Source organism: Cygnus olor, chromosome 1, assembly GCF_009769625.2.
Source record: "Cygnus olor isolate bCygOlo1 chromosome 1, bCygOlo1.pri.v2, whole genome shotgun sequence".
Classification (NCBI taxonomy): Eukaryota; Metazoa; Chordata; class Aves; order Anseriformes; family Anatidae; genus Cygnus; species Cygnus olor.
This window is the reverse complement of record NC_049169.1, coordinates 87,491,347-87,512,266: the sequence shown is the minus strand read 5'-3', so window position 1 is coordinate 87,512,266 and position 20,920 is coordinate 87,491,347. Positions and strand designations below refer to the sequence as shown.

Sequence of the window (20,920 nt, the reverse complement as noted above, 5' to 3'; positions counted from 1 at the left end):
TTTCTGCTACTTGCACCACGATGGATCAGTTCACTCTTACAGGAGGTGTACTTCCCTGCTACCTTTTTTTTTCTTTTTACAGAAAGATTGTGTGAAAGGTCTTGGAGATGGGAACAACCTCCCCCAATTCCATATAGAAACCTTACTTGTTTTTGAAACTTAGTTGGCCTCGCTTACTAGTTTTCTACATATTTATATGGGATTTTTCCTGTGTAAATGTTCATGTAGGCCTTGAATCATCTGATGATTGGGATTTTACTGAAAATGAACGCTTGACCTTAAGTAATATCTTCCTCTTCCACAGAAAAAGATGAACAAATAATCGTTCTTTTCACCGTGTTTCTAAATGGTACCCTTTTTTCCTTTACTTTTATTGTTATTTATTACTTTGCTCTAAAAAATATAAACTAAACTCATACTTCCTGTATTTTCTCAATCTAGTAGACCGAGGGCCAACCGTTACCTTCTTTGTAATGTTGAACTAGGTAGACACAAAAAATTCTACTGCTTAAGTAGTCGAAATGCATCTTCAGAAATCTAGCTTTAAAGAATAAAATGTAATATGCACAGTATCAATATATATGAGAAGAATTTGTAGGGTGGATGTATTACTGGACTATAGTATTTGAATTCATGTTTGAATGATGATGTGTAAGGTCCTTATCTTGGTATTGTACTCACAATTGCATGTTACGGGTAATTTGAACATGTGCTTTGACATGGTTTGTATGTACACCTCTATATACTTAATATAAAATTTTAAAATGCCATACTGTGATTTAACCAAAGTAACTGCAAAGATGAGAAAGTTGGTCAGCTTTTCAACTCCTAACTGCTTTCTCAATTTTAAGCTCATGTTTCTTTTTAGTAGGCAAGTAATCTTAAATGTGTATTCATAACTGATGTGTTCCAAGTATGCTAAGCCATGAACATGAATAGCATGTATTTTGATGTTTTATAATATTATCATAGTCTGGCATTTTAAGTGATATTTATCAATAAGCCAAAACCCCATTCATTACATTGGTTTACATCTAGAATGCCATAAGAGAACAGTATGTCCAAAAGGCCACACTAAAACTTCTTGTGGGACAATATTTCTGGACACAGAACTACAACTTTGCTGTCTCTTCATAAGAAGACACTCATGTTTAATGGTATATTGTTGTAGGTGGAAAGCTGACTCAATTTTGTTGAAGATATTTTGGGGTTGTTAGTAATCCTTTATGGTAGCATATTATGTATTGAATTAGGCATTCAGTAATTTTTAATGTGTAGCATGTGAATAGCTTTTCGTAGATGTTTTTGATTTGAGCTCTTTAGCTACATTGATGAAACTCAAAAACAACAACAACAACAAAAACAAATTCCTACTTTAGCTCCTAACTGTAAGAAAGAAAATTTGTAAGGGTAAAGAGATAACGTGATGCCTGTGGCAGATTTATTTTTCTTATAAAAAGAAATGAGTGTAATACAGAGCCTATGGGCCAGAAATGTAACATCTGTGTGTACAATTTGCTGTGTCTACAGAGAGTGTAAGGCAGGACAGTCTGTACATGTACCTTAGACCCTCCAAATTGGAGTGGCTGCATCCCAGCTGCTGACCGCTGCAGGTCCTTGGCCTGTGCAGTGCTGCTGAGCAGTGGGAATTGCTTGGAGGACTGCTGGACAACCAGCCCACAAGCGTGCCAAATGGGACTGTTATAGGAAATTTTTCAGCCTAGGGGATTGAAACAGATGCCCAGGAATATTTTCAGGTGTATTGAATTTACCACTAGAACCGTAGATGGCATGTGTGTCTTATTGCAGAGCTTCTGAAAACTGTCGTACTCTTCCGTGGTTGCTATCAGCTTCTAACTACAGTTTTTCCTCTAATCTTTAAGTAAATAATTATTTTTAACTAAACCATAAATGCAAATACATGTGTGTGTCTAGATTGCCTCTGTATATGCATAATTTTTATCTTCCTTGATTTTTATCACAATCTGATTTATTTTCAGTGGGATGCCATAACTGAAATGGATGAACACAATCGTCCCATTCATACATACCAGGTATGTAACGTGATGGAACCGAACCAAAACAACTGGCTGCGAACAAACTGGATCTCCCGTGATGCTGCACAGAAAATTTATGTGGAAATGAAGTTTACCCTGAGGGACTGCAACAGTATTCCGTGGGTACTGGGAACCTGCAAAGAAACTTTTAATCTCTACTACATGGAATCAGATGAATCTCATGGATTAAAATTCAAGCCAAACCAGTACACTAAAATTGATACTATTGCAGCTGATGAGAGCTTTACCCAGATGGACTTGGGTGACCGCATTCTTAAACTCAACACAGAAGTTCGTGAGGTTGGGCCAATAAACAAGAAAGGATTTTATCTTGCTTTTCAAGACATTGGAGCGTGCATTGCTTTGGTCTCAGTCCGTGTTTATTACAAAAAGTGCCCTTTCACGGTCCGTAACTTGGCTGTGTTCCCTGATACTATTCCAAGGGTTGATTCTTCCTCTTTGGTGGAAGTGCGGGGCTCCTGTGTGAAGAGCGCTGAGGAACGTGATACCCCAAAATTGTATTGTGGAGCAGACGGGGATTGGCTTGTGCCTCTTGGGCGATGTATCTGCAGTGTAGGATATGAAGAACTCGATGCTTCCTGCCACGGTAAGAAAACAATGTTTGATTAAAAGTAGTCTTATGATATTATATGAACAGTAAATAGCCCATTGTGTCTGGGAAATGTTGCATCACATTTTCAAGGAATGCCTCTTATCCAGAAATAAGCAATATCACTTAAAATCACTATATTGTTGGTTTCAAAGAAAACAGTTACTAAAGATTATTTTAATTTTGTTGAAGATAGATTTTTGTTGAATTGTGTATATTCCTACAGTGTAGATGTTTATAGGCCAGTTGGTCACCGTGATTCCTTTTATAATTAGTGGAGATCAGTGTGTATGTTGGAGCAGATTCTTCTCATCTGTTTTAGATGTATACCTCAGGATGAGATAAGCAGTGATGGAAATATCTTTTTCCCCCTTTGTTCTCAGAAAGGGAAATTTAGTCACCTAATTCAGACTTAGGTCTTTCCTGTAGGCGCATGAAGATGAAGTGTTCACCTGAAGAGGTGACACTGTCATCCATGCTTTGGTGGGTTTTAATGCTTCCATGTGTAATGTGTTATAGAAAATCTGTAACTGAGTTCAATTGGAGAAGTTTGAGTCCCTATTCAGAATTAAAGCAAAAAGTTAACAATAGCCAAAATTGTCATTACCTTATGTTATACTACGTATCTAGTACTGGTGTTTCCCAAAGACTAAGGTAAGAATACAGTAAGCCAAACTGCTGATGAAGTGTCAGTACGTCGGAGTTAGTTGTTGAATGTTGTTTGCCACCTTCTTGTATCTTAAGAGCTCTGTCTTAGAAAAACTGTACTTGGTGATCTCCCTTTAAAACTTTCATGGAGACCTCTCTGTGTGCTGGCGTGTGTAGAACAACATAGCACTGCACCTTGCTGTATGACAGAGAGCTAAGGATATTTCAAATCAAGGCAGCAAATTGAAGATGTCTACAAAGGGAAATGTATCTTTCCTTATCAGCCTCTCACATTCGTAGGTAGGACAGAGGACACATGCAGGAGGAAAAAGTATGTCTTCTGCAGAATCCAGGTGCTGTTATGCTTCGTTAACCCCCTTCTCTGCCACTCTTGAGAGACTGGTTGTGTTTGTCAAACTTTGATAATTGGGCTTCATGCGCAAATGGGAAAATTCACGTTATTTCTGTTCATAACATGAATTTCTAAAACTTTTGAGTCCAGTGCTGTGCTTGAATGTACCCCAATCCTGTGACCTTTGGTGGATTCAATTTGAGACTAACATCTATGGAGAATGTGTGTGTTGAGACTTATTTTTCCACCTGTCAGGCCTTCTGAATAGGTGATACTTACTGCTTGGGTAATACTTAATCATAAAAGGCATGCATTTTTTCATACAATGGAGTTTTGTGGTAGTTGGTTGTTTTGTCAGCTTCAGAAACAGTATACTAAAGAACATGTGTACTTTTCAGCATTTTTTCTACCTTTCATAAGTTTCACAGATCTTTTTTTTAAAAAGATATTCTTACTCTTCACTGTTGTAATGGATTGTAGAGAGAGCCTTAATAGCCATTGAGATACTAATCTGCTTTGGTTTAATTTTGTGTTGTAGCAAAAAGGGAAAAAAAAAAAAAAAGGGGGGGGTCCATGTCTATAAATTATGCAAGTGAGATTTCTGTTGCCTAAATACTGTGCTCAAGAGCTACCCAAGTTTAAGTAAGCTGTGCAGTGACCTTGAGAGAGATAAAATATTAAAAGCATGCTATACGTTGCAATCAGAGAATGAAATCTGCTTACTGTTTGTTGTCTAATCCCGCTGCTGTTAATTATCAAAATATACTCATTGCAAAGTTTTGACAGTGCCATTATTGGAAAGAAATAATTTTCTACAAAAGGTCAAAAGGCTTCTCTCTTAATGGGATAAGGATTTTCTTCAAGACATTAATACTCGATGAATTTCTGTCCATTATGCGAGTCATACTCATAGAACTATACAGGAGCAATAAAACCAGCAACCAAAGCCTACATAAAATGTCAGGAAACCATTCTGCTGTGCATTGACTCCACTCATTTATTCAGTTGACTGTACAATCTGCTACTGAACAGGTACCTATTAAATTTAATGGAATACTTAGATGAGTATTCACATCTTACCTTTTTGCCCCAAGAGCAACAGATAACTATTTTAGATGATCATAATCTAATAGAGCTTCTATATATGTTTTGAAATCATTTCCATAGGTGTCTAATATTTTCCTTTCAGTTATATTCAATGTATTTTAATATTAGTACTACTTTTCCTGACAGTTTCTCAACGTTTGTCTTATTTCTTGGTGAATTTAACTTCACTAATGCCCACTCTCTAGGATTTTGCTTAAGCAGTGACTTAGAGTTTCTGTCAAGATGGCTGTGTTTCCCTTTGTGCCAAAGCTTGTAGCAGAGATGTGTGCTTGGGTGGCTGCGGATGCATTTTTACCATGTGAATTTTTGAGTATCGTGAACTAAGATCACCAGCTAAGCTGACAGCAGGCTTCCAGACAGCCCTAGCATCCTATTTTGAGAGCCTTGCTTCTAGGCTGAGGCAAGGATCGGAAGTTTGGAGTTAAAAAGATTTGTCACCAATCAATAAATCCTGAACCAACTTGTTCTTACTCATTACATCTTAAAGTACTTGAATGATACTACCTTTCTGTGGAAAGATTGTGAAATTTACACTTGCCTTTTTTCATAGAAACATAAAGGTGAAAAAAACACCTCTGCATCTATTTATTGATACAATATATTTTATACAATCATCATATATTCTTGGTTCCCTTTCTACCCTGCCCACCCACCAAATCCAAACCTGAACCCTTTTATCCCTTCCATTCCACCATTACAAGTCTGAACATGGGAAGGGAAGTATTGGATGCTGTTCTCCAGGCTTTTCATAGGCATCTCAATACTGGATGTATTGGAGATAGAAGAGAAGGTTACAGATCAGAACTAATCTGAACTGATTGCCGTTATTTTTCTCCTGTATGACAGTAACTTTCAAGATAACAGTATACTGTTTTTGGAATGTCTTATGGCAAGTAGTTGGGTGGTGGGCAGCATATAGGCTAACACCTGAATATTTTTCCTACCTCCAAATGGAGTCAAACTTTCAATTATACACTAGTGCATGGTTCAGTGAGGAACAGTAAGTTTTTGATGACTAGTATGGCCTATCTATCACAGATCTTAAAAAGTACATCTCTGTATTCAGGAATTACTAAGTTGCATTACTACTTCAGTTATATAAATGAGTTGGTTTTATATGCATCTCTCTGTCTGTGAAACTATCAGTATTCCTGATCCATTGTGTTTGCTTTAAAAGTGTAGTTTCAGAGTGACAGTGCCTAGAGAAGAACTGACAACTGGATTAAAATATCTGTATTTATTAAATGTCTACCTGAATGCATCTAGAACAGTTCAGAGAGATGTTGATAGAGGTTTTTTTATTGATTTGGGCACTGTCTTGCTTTAGTGAGGTCAATGGAAAAAGTCTTAATGACTGCAAGATGCTCATGGTTATTCATGTATCATGTACATTTCTTAATAGCATAGCCTGGAGGGATAAAAAGCCATCTTCTCTGAACTGGTTCTTGGTTCATTAAGTGTTAATAAATGTGTAGGAACCAATAATTTGGCATTGCTAATCACAAACGGCTTGAATATGAAGCATTTGCTTTGCTAGATCATTGGTACCAGCCCCAGTAACAAGTGAGTTAGTCATAGCACAAAAGGAAGAGATGCTGCATAGGGTTCTGATAAACGTCAGTTAAAAGTAGCCAGTTCAATGCAGTATCTTCTATGAATTTCAGTTCAAGACAAATGTCATCCTGGACTTAAAAAAAAAAAAAAAAAAAAAAAAAAAGCATAATATATGCAAGCCATATGTTTATAAAAATCACAGAATGGCTTGGGTTGGAAAGGACCTTTAGCGATCATCTATTTTCAAACCCCTGCTATGGGCAGGGATGCCACCTGCTTTTTGCATTTAAAAAGAAAAACAATAAGGAACAAAGGGTTACTTTTAGTATTGTGAACTAAGGAAAAATAGTGTCTTTTGTTGATTGATAAAAGTAGTCAGAGTGGATTTGATGGGCATCTGCAAAGCAAAAAGGATAACTGGATGTTTTGGAAAGCAAGACGAACATGTGGTTCTTACACTTAAAATAGTTTTAATGAAATATATTTTGTGACACTTCTCAAAATATAAATGAGTGTCTGCAAAGTTTGTTCTGTTATGCCTATTTGAGTTCTGGTTATATTAGTCATAAACTTGACGGTTCAGAGAACTGAACTGTTCTCTTAAGTATGATATATTAATAATTGGCCGATTGTTAACTGAAGTTTGTTTTTTTTTATTTTTTTAATGATTGACCAAAAAGTATCTGAATTAATCAAGGTTAGCAATTAATTCAACTATATACAGCAAATACTAATTATTATAGCCGCCTTAACTTTCATTTTAGACTCTCAATCAACCAAATAAATGCAATACAGAAGTGTGTTTTAACTTTTTCAAGTAGGTTTTTCTTGAGAAGTATTCTCAGGAGCTGTTGTCCCTTAACTCCCCCCCTTCCCCCCAGTAATGTAGCATTGTTGAGGAAACTTTTAAAATGTATTTAACAGGCATTGACAGGCTTAGTTTACTTAAAACAAATATAATGAGAAATAGAAACGTGATTGAGTTATTTGAACTTTAGTTGCCTGAACAACACTTCCTAGGGATACTAACGCATGAAAATTTAGAGTTTGATTAAATGAACAAATACTTTTGTTATTCATTACTCAAAATTGTGGTAGTGTTTCTGTGTTAGGATTTGTCTTGGCAGCTTGTCTTCAGTCTTTTTGTCTGATTCAATCAAAAAGCACTTTCACTTTGCAAATATAAACTAACCCTTCTCATCATATGTGAGCTGATAGTGTGACTCCCTGGTTAGTACAATACTTGCCAGTAATAAAGATACTTCACAAACCCTAGTGAGCTATGGTATGGAAATGTGGCAACTGCCTTGTGACAGTTTATTAAAACCATGCAAGCTCGTGATATGGTCGTGCTTTAGTTAGCTCTCTGCTGGCATAAGTAAAGCAAAATGCACCTGCAGTGGAATGGCAAGCTTCCTGGTAGTCACAGAGATATAATACTGAATTGGGTTCTTTTGTTTGTTTGCTTTTTTCCTCTGGAGTATTTATTTACTTTTGAGATCCATTTTTCTTTGCCAGCCCTTAGGCACTGAATAAAAGCGTGTAAAGGAAAACCACAGAAGATCTTGGACTAGAAAAAAGTCGCTAAATAAGATTAAATCTTAATTTTCTTTTTTAAGAGAAAACCCTTACACAGTAGTAGTCAGTGTCCTTCCTGCAGCAGAAGTGGGACACTGTTCACTCCAGCACAATAGAACATTTTACAACAAGGGGTCCAATTAGCTGCAGGCTGTTCAGGATAGCCAAAGGTGGGCATTCGTCTGTGGTGATCTACTGACTATTATTTATTGTCATGCAATGGGCAGCTGCAGAAGGTCCTGGGACTTCTTGCAGCTAGGTGGCTGCATTAGCTGATATAGCATGTCTCCTAGACTGCCACAGGTGATTCTCTTGCAGATGTAACTTGCTTCAAGTCTTGAGTACCCTTTCCTTTTAAAATACAAGGTAAACAAATATGGATGTTGATAATGCAAGCCTATGAGTTCAACAAAAAAATACATTCTAATTGAAACCTCATTTCCTCCTGAAATTGAAGCCTTGCAAGTGAAATCTCAGAGTAAGCCCGCACCCAAGGTAAAAGATAACCGTCACTGCAGTCTGCAGGTACTGCAGCATGGTGCAGAAAGCCAGTGGCAATTTGTGAAGGAGCAAGAAGAGAGGTGAGTGGGGGCGCATGGATGGAGGTTATGGCAGCGGTGATGTGAGAAAGTTCAGAATGAGTGATCAGGTATGGTGATGTGCCCAACAGCATTAACTCCACGGTTATTCGTCAGTATCCCTTTGTTTCCGAAGCACAAAGACATGATGTGTTTTGTGTAGCAGATGTCCCCAGTGACATCCCAGAGAGTAGGGGGGATGAGGAGGTTGCCAAATTTGCCAAATTCACCAAATTCTCCCCCATTCTAGAGTGACTAAGAAGGGGGTTGCTTATCACAATCTTTTACGTTAATCCTCCAGAAGATACCAATGCAGAACTGTTTTTGTTTTTTTAATAGTCTCTGTGATTTACTGTGCAATTCCAAAACCAAGTAGTTGCATTACTTTTTAAAGCAAACAGCCATATCATTTATTGGAATTTATTAGCAAATTCCTGAATATGCAAGTGCTCTGGAAGAGGTTCACACTTTTTTTCTACACTTAAAAACGATGGGTTACTATACATAATTCATGTAAGTCTGAAAAACTTTAGACTTCACTGTTTCCAATTTCACTGTTATCAATGAAAATGCCTTTAGACCTTTGATTATTAGCGCGGGGGGTGAGGAAGAGCATGCTCTCTTGCCCATGTTAGGCTACGCAGTATATAGGAACACTCACTACATATTTTATCCACATTTAAAATTCAAGTGTCATCACCATTTGAAATTTCAAAATAGTTTTTAGGTTGAATTACTAAAAGTTTTTATTAGTATAATCCTATAGCGTGCCTGAAAAAAATAGGAATTGTGGATAATAGCAACTCTATAGATAAGAGTACAGAAAAGCAGTAATGACTTGTTCAAAGTTTCTGAATATGCTTAACCACAAATAACTGCTAACGTACTGCCAAAGATCAGACCTGATTTGAACTCAAGAATTATATACATTAGGAAAATGGCGATGTAAAGGTAGTTCAAGCATAAATGGTGGTTTAGTCAGGTGATTATTTGGGGGTGGAAGGGGAGAGTACTGGTAGCACTTCTACGTTCATTGCATAACACTTAATTTTTTTGTGTTTTAATTTTAATTTAATTTTGTTGTGTGCTAAGCTGTTTCATGCTGTATCTTTGTGCCCTGTGTAACAGGATAGTTCCTGCAAAGCATTTGAAGATATGCATGTTTATTTAAATTTATTTTAAATTTCTAGTGTTATATATTTTTCACTGTTTTAAAACTAAGGATATTTCTTAACTTTGTTACTAAAATGATTTGATTTTTTTTTTTTTATTTTTACCCCAGCAAAATTCTGGGAATTAAGTAAGTACCTAAGGGCAATTGTTTTCCATGACTCCGTGGGTTAGCAGCCAGAAAAATCTCAGTGACACACACCTTCACATTGTAGCTCAGACCCAACCCTTTTTACTTAATCTGTGGCTGTCTGTAGGTTTTTTTCAGTCAGACAAATTGTAATACAACAAATCTGATAAAAAAACAATTGAAAAGGGGTGCTGCTTAAGAAGTAAGGATTTTAAAAAATATGTATATATATATATTTAATTTTATCAATGAAACTAAGCTGATGCAAATAACGTGTTCATTTGTTGTGTTCTTCTCTTATCATAGTGACTAACCTTGTGTTAATTCAAGCAAATAAGGAAACTTATAGTAGCCACCACAACCTTGTTTCTAGTATATTTCATTGTAAAAATACAAATGAAAGCCTGCATCTGACTAAAGTATGCGTATATGATAAACTTATTTGCAAACCGAATTAATCTTAAGAAATTACTGTTTTTCACTTTCATTCAGAAATGTGTGTTAAAATACTGTTACGTATGAAACGTGCTTTGATAATAGAAACATGAAGCCAACTTAGGTAAAATAACAAGTTTCAAACAGATAATGTCATTGATGTACATCTGTGCATATAGACTTGAAGTTTTAGGAGCAAAACCATGCTGATGACTCTGTCTTGCCTCTTATTTTTATTAGTATATGTTTTGCTGAGCATTGATCATCCCAGCTATCCTCAAAATATACTAGGCAAAAATTCTGAGTAGTGCAGTGATTGATTTCGTTGTTGTTGTTTATGGCTCAGTAATAGAGCTGCATGATTCAATGTTAGCAGCAGCCCATAATATATTGCAATTATTTGTTCTCGCTGTGCTGAAAGTAGTAGCGTACAGTGGTGGTTGCAAGAAAAACTTAATGCTACAGGAAACAATTTTTCCTTGAGTTTTGTAAAATATATATAAATACACACAAATGTTCATATATTTATTCAACTATGTATAGAACAAACACATTTAAAAGTTGTATGACTTGCTGTTTTTTAAACTTGCTGTGCAGATTTCTCAGCACTTTGCAGTGTTTTTTCCCTGTTCCTTAGGCTCGCCTGGGGCAGGCCTCCTCACTGCAGTGTAGGAGTGTGGGGCTGTGTCCTGGGGTGGTGACACATGCAGTGATGCTGGTTTAGGTCTCCAGGCTCTCTCTCTGTAAGTGCAAATCAGCCCTCATGCTGGGCAGAGCAAGTGGTTGAAGTGTCAGGGCAGGAAACACGGGCAGGGGCTGTGGATCTACTTCATGAATCTTTTGTAAACCTGTGTGCAGATGGATTTCTCTCTATATAGCGAGACTCAATCTTCCAATGGTTACAGTCCAGTCGTAACTGAGTTCTCAGTCAAGCCTTGTATTTGGCTTGCCTGTGCCAGGACAGCCATTTAGTGAAATCTTGTGTTGTTAAACTCCCAAAGGTTTATTTGTCAGAAAAATATGCAAGTTACTTGCATATTGGTAAAATGGGGATAACAGGAAGACAGGCTGGGTGCTGTGGTGTGGAGACGGGTGAAGAAGGCAGGCACTAACCCTAAATTCCTGTCTGATTTTCCTCACTATGATGGAATTTGCCCTTAAAATGTATGTCGTGTACTAAAAAGACTGAAAGAAGCAGTACCTGTCAGTCCTGGGGTAATACAGCTTTTTCTTGCTTGCCACATAAACTTTACTTCTTCTGGGAGTCACTAGCTAAAGCTTGAGCTCAAACATTTGAGATTAATTAGACTTGGAAATTGTCTATTGAACTTCACACATGATCAATCTCAACTGTTTCAACAGTCAGATATATTGCATGTGGGCAGGTTTTGCTTGAGAGAAAACCATGGCCTGCTGTATTTAATGGCTGTAGATGTTTACTGTTGGTTGCAGCTATCATGTCCGAGCTATAGGAAGCTTTCCTCCAGCTGGAGAAACATAATGGGGTTGTCTTATGACTGAGCACATTTTCCTCAACTCAAGGTTTCCTCAACTGCAGTGCTAAACCTTTTCAAGAAGGAAATCTAAATGGCTCAGTAGTGGTCTGTTCCCACGTGCCTAAAGACGAGCCGGCGTGGAAGAAGACTGGCCTGGCTGAACAGATTGTGGCTCGAGCTCAGGAGAAAAAAGAGGGTTTATAATCTTTGGAAAAGAGGGCGGGCCACTCAAGAGGACTATAAGGATGTTGTGAGGCTGTGCAGGGACAAAATTAGAAAGGCCAAAGCTCATCTGGAGCTCAATCTGGCTACTGCCGTTAAAGATAACAAAAAAAGTTTTTACAAATACATCAACACAAAAAGGAGGACTAAGGAGAATCTCCATCCTTTACTGGATGTGGGGGGAAACTTAGTTACAGAAGATGAGGAAAAGGCTGAGGTACTCAATGCGTTCTTTGCCTCAGTCTTTAGCGGCAAGACCAGTTGTTCTCTGGATACCCGGTACCCTGAGCTGGTGGAAGGGGATTGGGAGCAGGATGTGGCCCTCACTATCCACGAGGAAATGGTTGGCGACCTGCTACAGCACTTGGATGTACGCAAGTCGATGGGGCCGGATGGGATCCACCCGAGGGTACTGAGAGAACTGGCGGAGGAGCTGGCCAAGCCGCTTTCCATCATTTCTCGGCAGTCCTGGCTATCAGGGGAAGTCCCAGTTGACTGGCGGCTAGCAGATGTGACGCCCATCTGCAAGAAGGGCCGGAGGGTAGACCCGGGGAACTATAGGCCTGTTAGTTTGACCTCAGTGCCAGGGAAGCTCACGGAGCAGATTATCTTGAGTGTCATCACGCGGCACTTACAGGGCAACCAGGCGATCAGGCCCAGTCAGCATGGGTTTATGAAAGGTAGGTCCTGCTTGACGAACCTGATCTCCTTCTATGACAAAGTCACGCGCTTAGTAGATGATAGAAAGACTGTGGATGTGGTCTACCTTGACTTCAGTAAGGCTTTTGACACCGTTTCCCACAACATTCTCCTCAAGAAACTGGCTGCTCATGGCTTAGACTGGCGTATGCTTCGTTGGGTTAAAAACTGGCTGGATAGCCGGGCCCAAAGAGTTGGGGTGAATGGAGTCAAATCCAGTTGGAGGCGGGTCACTAGTGGAGTCCCCCAGGGCTCAGTACTGGGGCCGGTCCTCTTTAATATTTTTATTGATGATCTGGATGAGGGGATCGAGTGCACCCTCAGTAAGTTTGCAGATGACACCAAGTTAGGTGCGTGTGTCGATCTGCTCAAGGGTAGGAAGGCTCTGCAGGAGGATCTGGATAGGCTGGACCGATGGGCTGAGGCCAACTGTATGAAGTTCAACAAGGCCAATTGCCGGGTCCTGCACCTGGGGCGCAATAACCCCAAGCAGAGTTACAGGCTGGGAGATGAGTGGTTGGAAAGCTGCCTGGAAGAGAAGGACCTGGGAGTACTGGTTGATAGTAGGCTGAATATGAGCCAGCAGTGTTCTGAGGTGGCCAAGAAGGCCAACAGCATCCTGGCTGGTATAAGAAGCAGTGTGGCCAGCAGGTCTAGGGAGGTGATTGTCCCCCTGTACTCGGCTCTGGTGAGGCCGCACCTCGAGTACTGTGTTCAGTTTTGGGCCCCTCGCTAAAAGAAGGACATGGAGGTGCTCGAGAGAGTCCAGAGAAGGGCAATGAGGCTGGTGAGGGGTCTGGAGAGCAAGTCTTAGGAGGAGCGGCTGAGGGAGCTGGGATTGTTCAGCCTGGAGAAGAGGAGTCTCAGGGGCGACCTTATCGCTCTCTATAGGTACCTTAAAGGAGGCTGTAGCGAGGTGGGGGTTGGTCTATTCTCCCACGTGCCTGGTGACAGGACGAGGGGGAATGGGCTAAAGTTGCGCCAGGAGAGGTTTAGGTTGGACATTAGGAAGAACTTCTTTACTGAAAGGGTTGTTAGGCATTGGAATGGGCTGCCCAGGGAAGTGGTTGAGTCGCCATCCGTGGAGGTCTTTAAGAGATGTTTAGATGTAGTCCTTAGTGATATGGTTTAGTGGAGGTCTTGTTAGTGTTAGGTCAGAGGTTGGACTAGATGATCTTGGAGGTCTCTTCCAACCTAGATGATTCTGTGATTCTGTAAAAACATATATCTGAAAAAGTTCTGAAGAGGTCTGCTGTGACGAGCGCACGGAAGAGAAAAAGATCATAATTACTCCCTTATAAACACACAGTAAAAAGTATTTAATACAGAACTGCCTACGTTGCCTTGTGTTAGGCATAGAATTTGGGCATCCACAATGAAAGCTGCAAAATAGAAATACTTCTCAAGGAAGATGTGATTTACAGCCTTGGCCACTAATGAGGCAAATGACCACTTTGTGTGCTGCATCATTGCATAAATAGTGTTCAGGACATACAAAGAAATATGTTGCAGTAAAATAACAGTTCAGACTCAATAAGGGTTTGTTATATTTGTCTGGTACATTTGTCTTTGGATTATTTGGAAATACAGTTCCTAGCATGTTTATTCACTGTTGACTTGTGATGGAGCCCTCAGTAGGAAAAAATAATGATAAACTGAGGAAAAAATTGGAAACTGAGTGCTCAGTGAAAAGTTCCAAGCTTTTACACTACAGTAGGCTATGGATTTTTTTTTACTAAATGATTAGAAATTTTACTTAAATCTTAAGTTTATGTAGGTTTCTATGTGCAGATGCAATTCTGCCTCAGATTCTCATATTCTGGAAATTAGTTTCTTTTTTTAAATAAGACACTTCTAATGTTGTCGCTGAACACAAGTACTTAAATTTATAGTTTGAGGAAAAAATTAAAACATTTCAGAATATGATTATGATGTAGGTGATGTTCCTGTGAGAAGTCATGGAATTGAGCTAGGAAATCTGAAGATAATCACCTGTACCTCCTCCTGGAGAAGGTTGTTAACGAGCAGCATATTTAGAAATAAACCAAAAAGCATGTTCTGTAATGGAACTGTTCCCTTAGAGATTACCCGTCATTTTATTTAGTCAATTATTAAAGCATTTATACTGAGAAATGTAATTTCAAAAGCAATCAATAAAGGCTTTCCTCATGTGTGATTTAGCCTGGGAATTGCAAGCAGGAGTAAAGTAACTGCACAAAGAAATTTTTAATGGACAGTTTGTCTTGAATAATAATAAAACAAAGTATGAATGTAAAAACTTGAACTGTATTACTGTAGTTGCTTTTTGTATCTCAGAAAGACATTCAAGTAAGAAGAGATTTGCTTTAGCTGACTAATTTATCCTTTTCTTCCTAAAGCTTAATATTGAAAATAATATCAACAGTTGTTTCATAGAGCAAGGCTGAAGTAGAATGTGAAGTTATTCTATGTCATGGACTAATTTAGATTTCAAAGGTATTTAGTATTTAAAAGATAATTAGAAATCACTCCTCCCCAAAATCTGTCATGTTAGAGGCATCATTTGAGCCAAAGCAGTTAGGAAGCTACCCATGAGCTTAAGCTTTTGCCAAATGGATAATGTATATCTTTTACTGCTTTATTCCTTTCTTATTTATGATCTACTTTGTAGAATATTCCACTTGTTAGGCATATCACATCTGATATCTGCATACCCTGAACAAGCATGGTCATGCTTCTAACAGTACTTGTGATGTGCTCCACTGCTCTTACTGCGGACCAGCGTGAATCTTGCTGGTATTTATCTAAATATATTTAGGCTTATGTATCTCTACAGCTGCGACAGACACGAGGATTTTAATCTCACATCATTTAGACATATTGACATATTCACATCTCACTTATATAGTCAAAACATGCACAAAGCATTTTGTACAGTTCTGTACAATGTCACTTAAAAAAGATGAGGGGAGGGAAGGACTTAGACCTGAAGAGGGAAAAATCCTGTCGGCAGTTTTATTATGATACAGAAAAAGTGAATTATACATAAGCTGATGTGCTAGGAAATGTTTAGAAGGTCCTGGTTTGTTTGTATATTTTACACATCAGCCTTTCGTTGTCCTTTTGGGCAAGTCACTGGCAGAAAGTTTTTAGATTTTCAGGAAGTTTTTTTTTTTGGAAGAAATGCTTCAGAAGATAAATGGAGCAAAATAAACAGTCTGTGTGTTGTCTAAGGTGCTTTCAGGCAAAAAGATTGCATCTGAGTGCATTTCTTCCTTTCCCCTTTTTATGTTTTCCTCTTTCTGTGATTGTTACGTTTTCTCCTACTTGTGCCTGACTTTCTATTTGCTTTTATGCAACAATTTTAAATTGTTTTTTAATGTTTTACTCTATTAATAGTGTGCCAAGAACTTTAATTTGTGAATGGGAAATACTTCATTATCTGTTGCCTGAGGAGTATGTGTATTACTTTATCCTCTTAGATATTTTTCTGGAGACTAAAATGTTTTCTAAATTGCTTCACTTCTCAGAATGAGAAGGCTGGTCTATGGCTAGGGTTTTTTTTAATATTTTATTATGGTGGATTAAACTATTAATCCACAAGTTCTCGTGTTTTGACATCCATATGGTATGCTCATTTGCTGAATGTTGAATTCCAATTGTGAAGGTAGGTCTGAGAAGTTGTAGGGGAGCTTAGGTGTGTGTTGTGCTTGAAGCAAGGTTTGGAAGAAAACATAGCCTGTAGAAACTAATGTTAATTCTTACTGGTTACCCATTGTTAGCTCTTCCCTACAGGTTTATGCATGGGGTGTCATATGGGTTGTAATCAGTGCTGTTACAGCTGGTGGCTCATGTCAGGTTCTTAACCACGACTCGAGTTAGCGTTCCCCGACGCCATTTTGGCGGCAGTGACATGCGGCAGCCATCTTGTGCTCTGAGTGCCCCACAGAGCCAGCCCCAACCACCACAGCCCTTCTTGCTGCTGGTGGCCCCCAGGTCTCCCACCTCCCTGAGCTTCTTTCAGGCCCCAGCTGCTGGTCACTGCTCCCTGGGCATCCTCTCCAGCAACTCTCTGAGAGTCAGCCCCAGATCTGGCCTCGTCTCTGGGTTATCAGTTGTCTGAACCTCACCCAACATGCATCTGGTGTGTGCACTTCTCATAATCTAAGTGGCAATATGTAGGTTTTGGTGGTTGAAGGAGATCTAAAGGGTTAAATTAATAAAGGCCTACTGTCTGACACATCTCAAAACAATGAGCTCTCTAACACAGGCTGGTAGTGTTTTACTTCATGTGCTGGAAATCCTTTTCTTGAAGGTGTGCTTTTTCCTTAATTTTATTTTTGGCAGTCCCATCAAATCACAGGAGATTAAATCTTGCGTAGGCAAGAGGTGGCTGACCTGGTGATGGTGGTCTTTTAAACAGTAATGCATATAAATAATCTCTGTAGCCCAATAAATAAATATCTCGGCAAAGGAAGGTGATCCTGGGGAGCGAACTCACTGCAGTAAGCTTATGCCCTTCTAGGGCTATGTCTGCTAAAGGTAGAATAAATTATGTAAAATAGGTCTCATACCTACCAGTGAAACATCTAACAGAGTCAAGGACTGCACTTGAAATCTCTCTTTAAAGAAGCGTTGCTTCAAAGGGATAATGATCAAAGCATGTCCCAAAGGACATGGAAACGTATGCATAGAGAGATTATACTCCAAATGCTAACAATGCACGTTTAGTTATTGGTATCTAGTTATTATATAATAATTTATGTATGTGAAATGTCTTAATTTTGCTGTGACAGCTTGACAGTATTCCCAGATGTTAAATATTTCAAAGCTTATCTTACATATATTCATAAACAAGATGAAAGTGTTAATTCTAATTAAAATGATGAACAGTTCAGCAGCAGCCCTAATAAAGTCCCTATGGAACAGTGTGTTTAATAGCAATATTTCTTTTATGCAGAGTCAAAATAGAGATTTGAATTTTGTGTAAACTGATCGTCATGGAAAAACTGAGTGGTCAAGATTGGATATAATTTTTCACATTTTCCTAAAATCCTTTGAATATGTAAAGTATTTTGAATACCAGTGTCTATATGTACTGGCAGTTCATGCAAGAAGCTGGAGAGAAAAAAAAAAAAAATCCAAAACTTGATCAGTATTCCATCAGGCTGATGTATTTATTTCACTTGGTGACTATGATCACCATAATATATCATTGTCATACTTCGCAAGTATTTAACAGCAATATTTGAGAAACCACTTTTTAAAATGCAATTTTTCAGGGGCTGTCAGAATTTTAGTCTTGAGTCACTGGGATATCAGAGACTTGAATAATAGTTAAAGGTGTTAAAATATTTTTGATTTTTTTAACTTGGAAAAGATGTTCTACCACATGTACAAGAAAACATAAAAGAAGTCACAAAGCTGTGCGAAGTTAGGAGGCAGAGAAGACCCTGAGGACAGGCCTGGAGGAATGCCTAAAGACATGTTTGGCTGATGGTGTTTAGGAGGCCAGTAGAGGCAAATTCCAGAGTAGGAGTACGTTTTCTATTCAAAATCAGAATAGGGGTCCTTCTACTCACAGTAAATGAATAATATATTTGATTACCTGTGCTTGTACTCCTCTTCATTATCTTTCTGTATATTTACAATGCATAATTTCTTAGTTGTTAAAAATTATATACATTGTTATCATCATTAACAGGCCATGGTACACCATTCTAGTAAGAGAAATTCTGTGAAGGACTAAGTTTGTAAAATTTCTTTCTCAATTCTCAGTAAATCTGGGTTCTGTTCAAAGGGAAGTTCTGGGGTAAAACTTGGAGTGATCAAAACTTATTTTTCTTTTATGCTATGCATTTTAGAATGCCTTCTTTAAGAATCATGAATTATACTGCTGATGAAAATATATATAAAAAAACTAATTTGAATGGTTTGTGGTTATCTTTAATTTAAAAAAAAAAGTAATTTGCCACAACCATGGAAGATTTTTTATTTTTTGTCAGAAAATCAGCATATAATGGCTAGTGGTTAATATCTGGCAGGGAGGTAATTTTTTTCAGTGTTGTTTCATAGAGTAATTTAGGTTGTGCAGGTTATAATATTTTTGACTTGATCAGGTTAGTAGATTTTTTAATATCATTTTTCCTGGGTGAAAGTTCTTGATTTTAATGAGAAGTCCCAAAATAAATTACTGTGAACTGAAAAACAAACAGCAGAGGGAAAAGAAGCCTGTTTAAATTCCTAATGTTCATAAGGAAATGGCCACCATGTTGACAAAGTCCAGTTAAAGAGATTTTTCAGTGATCTGTACTGCCTGAGGTCTCTGGATGGATCCTGGTCAGTTGCTGGAAGCCTGGCCAATGATGCGAAGTTTCACTAGATTTGTTGAATGGCTCAAAATAGCTGAAAACTGTTTAGTTTTTTAAGCATATGTGTTTATATGTATGAATAGGATGCGCTAATGCTAGTGCGAAATGCAGATCAGTGTTCTTTGCATATTCTAGACCTTTGCAAGACTTTTAAACTATTGCTCTTCTTCCAGTATTAGATGGATGCCATTCTCTTCTTTCTTTAAGCAGTTAATGTCTCAGCAACCTGATTTATTAGCTATTCTGTCCAAAGTTGTTAACTACCACAAACTTCTACAGTCATGTCTGTTCTTATTAACAACTTCAGAATAAAAATCACAAGAGGAGGGAAAAATATATTCACAGTTGTTGTAGCCAAATGATTGATTCAGATAGACTTGAAATTCATAGAACTCTGTGAAACTCATCCTCTTTGGTAAGGCATAGTCTGAATGAGATACAGCTGCCCTACCTTGGAAAAAAAAATCCCACACACAAGCAGAGAATTTCCCTCCCGAAAAAAGGGAGGAAATAGAAGCTTACTATCCTTACTGGTTTTGGATAGCTGCAACTGTTGTGATGGACAGCAGCAGAGAACACTAAAGCAGCATGTTGGCCTCTCTTTTGCAGTCACTTTGTGGTACAATTGATAGTGATGTTACAGAAAGTGGTAAATAATGGTGGTACATGATGGAATGGGATGAGGTACAGGTCATGATTTGATCATGACTGAAGATGATCCAAGAAATACTTTGAAAGGTATTCTTGGACAATGAAAACCATTTTCTCTTACCTCCTCTGTATGCTGATGACTGGTAAACAATGAACCCTTAAAGGCTTCTACAGTACATTAATATAATGCAAAAATTGATTATTGATGTTTTAATGGCTCGGGAGCTTAGGTTTTAGTCTGGTAGCAAGGGCAAACTGAGTATTTCTTTCAAGTAAGACTTGACCTAAGCTTGCAAATAGGTTGTTTCAACGTGCTTATTCTGATCTGTGAAGTTGCTGAAAAATTTCAACAGTAAACAAAAAGCAATGCCAATTCTATTTTCCAGAGTTTTTTCTGTAAGGATTCTTTGGACACGTTATAAGGTAAGTACAGTTCAGCATGTTCTAGCAGATGAAAGTAGCAAAATCCAACATGACTCCATAGCTGAAATTAATAGACACTAGACACTGTCATACTGTAGGATTAGTTTGCTGTGGCAGCAAGAACTTACTGATGTGTATGCTCAAGAAAAGCCAGGTACAGATGTGCATGCCATCTTTAATAAACCTCTGTTCTAGAGGTTTTTTTCTGTTTGCACAGAATGAGAGTTGTGTGGCTGCATTCTTCCTGCTGATCAGTCTAGCAGCCTTCATTTTGGCCTCTTCCATCATTGGATACAGTTTTCTAATACTGCAATTGGGACGAACCTAAGGATAGGTCTACATCATTTAGCTGGGCTCTTTTTACTATTTTCACACAACTCAAATTTTAGTATCAGGCCATTTCATTGTTAGCAGATCTCAGTTAAGAACCAGGTAGTTGGGTTTTTTTTAGTTATTATTTGGGTGGGGGGAGGGATGGTGTGATGATGCAACTTAAGTATTGTAATAATTTTTGTTTAGTTTCAAAAGGAAAATAGTGGATAATATTCATTAAGGCCATGTAATTTAGAATCAAGTCAGTCATTAAGTAATTGTTAATACATGATTGTAAATACAATCAGAAAAAAATCCAGTCGTCAACTTTATTTCTCTTAAAATACTTGTGTAGGCTCAGATTAGAGGGGAGACAACACAGGGATCAGCAGGTACAACCACCTTCATAATTTGCCATTAGTGTGACTTAATACTTGTGCAGCAGTTCTTCATACAGTTAGTATGGTGAGTTTGCTGTTTTTTTAAATAAGCAATATAGGAAGGAAAATGGTAGGAAAAAATGTATTCTAACAGCTCAAGTTGCTTTA

The 20,920-nt window shown here is 38.1% G+C and overlaps 1 protein-coding gene across 7 annotated transcripts in view; it reads left to right on the top strand.

Annotated features, from left to right (window-relative positions):
- The window catches only part of EPHA6 (EPH receptor A6), a 542,377-nt gene that overhangs the window by 124,514 nt on the left and 396,943 nt on the right, over positions 1-20,920 (top strand). For all 7 annotated transcript variants that reach the window (XM_040567877.1, XM_040567925.1, XM_040567868.1 and 4 more), the window contains one exon: positions 2,001-2,664. In XM_040567877.1, the coding sequence (XP_040423811.1) occupies positions 2,001-2,664 (664 nt within the window). The remainder of the gene's footprint in view (positions 1-2,000; positions 2,665-20,920) is intronic.